Source organism: Gracilinanus agilis, unplaced genomic scaffold, assembly GCF_016433145.1.
Source record: "Gracilinanus agilis isolate LMUSP501 unplaced genomic scaffold, AgileGrace unplaced_scaffold4735, whole genome shotgun sequence".
Taxonomy (NCBI): Eukaryota; Metazoa; Chordata; class Mammalia; order Didelphimorphia; family Didelphidae; genus Gracilinanus; species Gracilinanus agilis.
Genome location: NW_025381744.1, coordinates 2,267 through 8,176, shown reverse-complemented (window position 1 = coordinate 8,176; position 5,910 = coordinate 2,267). Strand labels below are relative to the sequence as shown.

Here is a 5,910-nt window from a genome sequence, read left to right as displayed (position 1 = left end):
GAGAGAGAGAGAGAGAGAGAGAGAGAGAGAGAGAGAGAGAAGACAGAGACAGAGAGATTTTTTTTTCTGGTGTGGAATGTGGATTTTTCCCCTCTTGTTCAGAAATGACTGGGTGTCTGGTCTCAAAGATACTAATGGTTTTGCTCTGCTCCTATTTTCTCCCAATTCCCTGCCTGTCCTTTTACTCCTCCATTCTGGATAGCTACAGTACTACCATGACCTGCCTGTGGTTGCTGCCGCTGCTCCTGTCCCTAACCTTGTCCAGTGTCTCTGTAAATCTTGGCCATCCAGCTGCAGCAGAACTGGATAGTGAAGAGCAGAGTCGCCTGGAAGAGATCCTGCAGAGGGCTGAGCACCTTCTTCTCCAGTCAAACTTGCAAAAACTAGAAGAGGAAGGAGAGAACAACTCAGGTAAGGTGATGGATGGGTCATCTGCCCTTTGAAACTTGGTCTTTGCCTTTTCAAACTTGGAGGGACATGGAATGCTCACTGGGATTCTGTTCAAGTGAGAGCTGGGTCACTCCTGTGCTACTGAAAGATTTCATTCTTATCCTTACTGTTCCTCTCCCTTTCTACACTTGTCCACTGGGTTATGGTGTTTATGTTCTTTCTAACATCAAAGACTGGGAAGTAATTAATGGATTTCCGCTGAATTATTAATATTTTCAAGGAAACCACAGACTCAGAGAATGCTAGAGTTGGAAGGGACTCTATAGGTTGTTTCATTGAACCCCCTTGCCTCACAGTTAAATGTCCTCATCTGTAAAATGAGAGTTGGATCAGATATTCTCTAAAGACTCTTCCAGGTGTAGCCAGATCTCTGATCCCTGTAAATCTCATCTCTGAGTTTAATCATCTATGTATTCTTGGCCAAGTCACTTAACTACCATAAACCTCAATTTTCTCATTTGTAAAATAAAGGCATTGAATCCACCCAGTTCTAGATCTAAGACCTTATGACCATTTAATCGAGTTATCCTGTGATTTTTATGAACCTCAGAAATGGCAAAATTATACAATTAAGTAATAATATCAGGAAAATGCCCCAAATTCCCTTACCCATATTTTAAAATGTGTGTGTGTGTGGCTAGGTGGCTCAGGGGATAGAGTGTCAGGCCTGGATATGAGAGGTCCTGGGTTCAAATCTGACATCAGACACTTCCTTCTGAGCTGTGTGACCCTGGGCAAATCACTTAACCCTCATTGCCTCGCTCTTACCACAATTCTGCCTTCTAAGATGGAAGGTAAGAGTTTTTTAAAAGACTCCTAGGATTCCTTTCTCTCTTCTTCTTCCTCATGCCCCAAGATTGTCTATAAATGTGGTGACACTGGCCACAGTCTTGGCAAAGCCCCTTCTGAGGGCAGAGGGATTAGCTCCACCTGAAAGGAGCAGATGATGTAGTCTTTGGCGATTCAGCTCTTCCCCACTTTTAATTAGAATTCATGGAACACCGAAGTGCCTTTTTGTCTCTGACTGTAAGGTTTGCAATCTGTGGGTAGAGACGGTTAGAGCTACACGAATCCCTTTGGCTTCATGATGGGTGACAAGGAGGAGAGATCTAGCGGGCTGACTCTGGGACATTTTACACCAACACTTGCTCAGTGTTCCCTCCAGGTAGCCTACAACCTAATAATAATAATAATAATAGCATTTACACATTGCAAAATGCTTTACACACATGATCTTATTTGATGACCACATTACTCGGTGAGGTAGGTGTAATAATTATCTCCATTTTACAGATGAGGAAACTGAGGTATGGAGAGTGACTCACCCCAGAGTTAGCTAGCTTCTGAAAATTTGAATTCAGGTATTCTCAATGCCAAGTCCAGCACTCCATCCACTGCATCATCTCCGCTTACTCTGGTCCTTGCCTCCACACCAGCCCCCACTTTTTTTTTTTTTGCAAAGGTGGGAGGGAATTGGGCTTCTGTCTGGTGGGGGATAGTTTCCAGCTGAATCATTTCTTTTGGGTCGTGCCGCTGAAACCATTTGGTTGCTGAGTCTGGGTCCAAAACACTTGACAAATCATTTATCAATGCAGCATTTTTTAATGTGGAGAGAGCTTACGAAATGATTTCCCCAAAGAATCAGCCTGATTCTCTGTTATCCAAGAAGCCTGCTGACCAAGGGGCCAAGGCTGGCGTTTCTGAGTGCCCAGGGCTGGGCACGATGGGCATCATTCATCTTTGAGAGTTCAGCGAGGGAGCGTGGTGTGTGTATGAGACCGTGTCGCTGGCCATTTGCCAGGTGTGTGCCTGAGTGGGTTCGTGTGTTTTTATACAGGTTCCAGATGAGTCTGCATTTAGGAGTGAGAAGGGCGTTCTGAAAGGGCTCTAGGCAGATGAGTGGCTATGAGTCTGGAAGGGACAGTCAGGGCTGACAATATTAACACATGCCATTCTTCTATCTCATGGTATGCTTGTAAATGTTTAACAACCAGCCCTCTGGAAAGAAAACTGTACATGTGACTTTTAAGTTTAATCTGCATTACTAACATTTTTTATTTATCACTTTCTCAAGTCTAAACATTTGGCATTTTCCAAGGTTTAGGGAAAATTTAATCATTGGTTCTCATAATCCAGTGGGAACTGGCCCCAGCACAACCTGGGTTCTACCCTAATCCCAGCCCTACCCCAATGGGTAGCCTTCATTTTGTCTACTCTGCCACCGTGATGGAAACCACCCATTGGGGCCTCTTAGAACCGGCTTGAGTTTTTGTCTCCAACATCAAAGGTCCTAGGAAAGCAAAGGGCTGTTCAGTGGCAAAGTTGTAGTTTTTGTAGCCTCACTTTGTCTTTTTTCCTAGTGTGATTGGCTATTAAGTGGCAAAGCTGTAGTTTTTGTAGCCTCACTTTGTCTTTTTTCCCTAGGGTGATTGGTTAGTCTTATTAGGTGGCACATTCATTTCATGGGCAGAGAAAGCAACCCAAAACAATGAAGTTCTAACGGTGGGACCTCAGGCCTTGTGATGGGCAATGGGGAGGCATTTGGGGAGCCCCCCTCTAATTTTATCTCATACATAGCCTCTCCCTTCCAATGCACAAAAGACTGGTGCTGAGGGTACCGTGGCGAGGGGAGCTTTTACCCACTGACTTGTTTCCCTTTCCAGAGTTGCAGGCTCCCCAGCTAAACTGGCTTGTGAAGAGGCAGCACCCTGGGAAGAGATTCTCGGAGGCCTTCGAGAAGAGGCAGCATCCAGGCAAAAGGGAAGAAGAAGATGAGGTGGAGGAGGGGATGGCAGATGGAGGAGCCACCCTGGAAGCCCACAAACGCCAGCACCCAGGCAAGCGTGAGGAGGAGGCCTGGGAGGCTGACGGTGAGAAGCAAAAGAGGCAACATCCAGGTCGAAGGGCCTCCTGGGTCAAGGACAGCGAGGGGGATGTCTCCAAGCGGCAGCACCCAGGCAAACGGAATCTGGACCTTGACAGCCAAGGCTCTGCCTTCCCTTGCAGCCCCCGGGAGTCTTCCCACTGCAGCCTCTTACTAGAGCTCTTGGATGACCTCAGCCAGGGCCCAGCACCTGAGAAGAGGCAGCACCCGGGGAGGAGGTCGCCCTGGGGAGGAGAGGATGCTGAGGATGAAGAGGTGTAAAACCTCTGAAGGGAAGGCTGAGGGGAAACGGTCAAACCTCTGTGTGTGGTTTCTGAGTGTGCTGTGAATAATACTTACAAGCTGTTTTTTTTCTTCTATTTAATTCTCTCCATTCCTTGGTAGTGCTCTATGGGCAGAATATCCCTTATCTCTAGGGGCCAGTTCCAGGCTCCGAGGGCGAGGGGAAGGAGAATGGGGAGGGAAGGGCAAGGTGGATTCTCCCCTAACCCAAGCTCTCTACCCAAGCCCCTTTCCCAGGACCCCTGGGTAATTTCAACCCATCCTTAGCACCTCTCAGATTAGGGGGTTTAGACTTGAGTAGAAAACAGAGAGGGACCCTTTCCCTGGGACTGGAGCCTGTAGAGAGGGAAAGGATATGGAGAAGGAGAAGAGGAACCTGACCCAGTGTTCAAGTCTGGATATAGTTCAAGAGGCCAAAGCCTTTCCCTCCATCTCAGTCTAGTCCAGCCCAGGTAAGCCTGCTGGTAGTGGAGATGTTTCCAACTCCTGCTTCCTGAGTTCCATTAAATTCAGGTCTTTTGGGACGGTGAGAGTCTCAAGAAGTAGAGAGGGTCAAGAAGGAGGGCATGGTCTGTTGCCCCCTCCTTTCATCAAGACTGGGAAAGGTCAAAAGCAGCAGCTAACTCCCCCTCTCCTTCCCTGGGTCTCCCCAGGATTTCTTAGCGACCCACAGAATCCTCATTTCCTCCATTTGAATATGAGCAAGATCTGAGGCAGGGAACAAGAGACAACAGGCAGGGGGCAAAGCTTGGCCACAGAAATGGGGAGGAGAGGGGCAGTTAGTCCTTAAACTCAGGAACATCACGAGAGGAAGGAAATCCGAAAAGAGAATCAAGTCACTAGGGCTCTTCCTGAGGATCCTCCATGATTTCGCCCTTGAGGTCCCATCTTTCCTTCCCCCGGGCTTCATCAGTTTCCTTCTTCATTGGCCAAAGGTCCTTCCCTGTCCCTCTGCTCCCCCCCTCACCCCGCCACCCAGATGCTGCCTGCAGGTCTCTCCCTTGTTTTATCCCCAATCTAGGCAGCCCCTGCCATTTTGCTAATGCCATTCGAATCACATAAAACCCCAGCTTGGTAGAAAAAAGAAAACAAAATTAAACGAAGGTGGAAAAACTACTTTTCTAGGCAAAGATCTCTTGTGGGAGAGGGATGTTGGCTATGGATAGGAATGTTTGTACATATGAATGTTTTAATATCAAAGTGCAAGTGTGACTTGTCCGTTTACACTGATCCCTTTGGAAGCTTCATTATACTAATAAAAACTGCATCTGGATGAGCCTTATAACTTTGTGATTGCACTTCTGCTGAATGTCAGATTGGTAGAGCCGGTGGGGACATTAGAGATCATTCCAGCCCAATGCCCTCATGTTGCAGAGGCAAAAATGGAGGCCCAGAGAATATAAAAGTCAGGAGGGAACTGAGAGGCAATCCAGACTACACACACACACACACACACACACACACACACACACACACTCATTCACTCTCTCTCTCTTTCTCTCTCTCTCTCTCTCTCTCTCTCTCTCTCTCTCTCTCTCTCTCTCTCTCCATGCTCTCAAGGATCTTATATTCTATTGCATCTATTATATCCACTGTCTGTATCATCAATAAAAGGTAATTTCATGGCAGCATGGAATCTGAGAATTAGAAGGGATCTCAGCTCATCTGGTTCTACCCATACATGAAAGGAACACCTTAAATAACACACCTGACAAATGGTCATCCAGCCTCTGGCTGAGGACCTCCAATGAGGGGGAACCCACTGCCTCTTGAGGTAGCCCACTCCGCTTTGGGATAGCTCAAACTTTACTAGGACGTCTTTCCTGATATCCAGCCTAAAGTTCTTTTCAACTTTCTTCCTCCAGCTTTCTTGCTTTTGCCCTCTGAGGTCAAGCAAAGCAAGTCCAAGAATTCCTCCACAAAATAGCCCTTCAGATGTGTGATTAGAGCTATCATCCCTATCTCCACTCCCATTCCTCAGGCTCTTCTTCTGCAAGTTAAACATGCTCAAAAGGCAGAGCATTAACAATAGGGGGGGATCAGGGAAGGCTTCCCATGAGCTGAGCCTGACAGGGGGATAAGAAGAGGAAACCAAGAATTCCTGAAGGTCTGTGACCCGACAAGGACCTCAGATGGCGTCTCATCATACACCCCCTTTCAACTTGCTCAAAGGTCCCAAAATTAGTGGCCTGGGTAATAGGAACAATGTTTGAACTCCTGTAATTTTTGCCTATGTTTATTTAAGAATGCTATCCACTTTTTTCTTTCAAGCGACTGAGGCAAATATCACACTA

General features: G+C 46.9%; 1 protein-coding gene across 1 annotated transcript; it reads left to right on the top strand.

The window, feature by feature from the left end:
- The first annotated feature begins 215 nt into the window (after window positions 1-215).
- On the top strand, window positions 216-3,595 carry TRH (thyrotropin releasing hormone). The gene is made up of 2 exons (XM_044684273.1): window positions 216-411; window positions 3,114-3,595. The coding sequence occupies exons 1-2, from the start codon at window positions 216-218 to the stop codon at window positions 3,593-3,595; spliced, it is 678 nt and encodes a 225-aa protein (XP_044540208.1).
- The last annotated feature ends 2,315 nt before the right edge of the window (window positions 3,596-5,910 follow it).

Bases quoted from the DNA above. Each gene is read 5' to 3' on its own strand.
- TRH (XM_044684273.1), top strand. From the start codon at position 216: ATGACCTGCCTGTGGTTGCTGCCGCTGCTCCTGTCCCTAACCTTGTCC. The intron at 412-3,113 runs GTAAGGTGATGG...TTCCCTTTCCAG, and splicing joins GGAAGGAGAGAACAACTCAG to AGTTGCAGGCTCCCCAGCTA.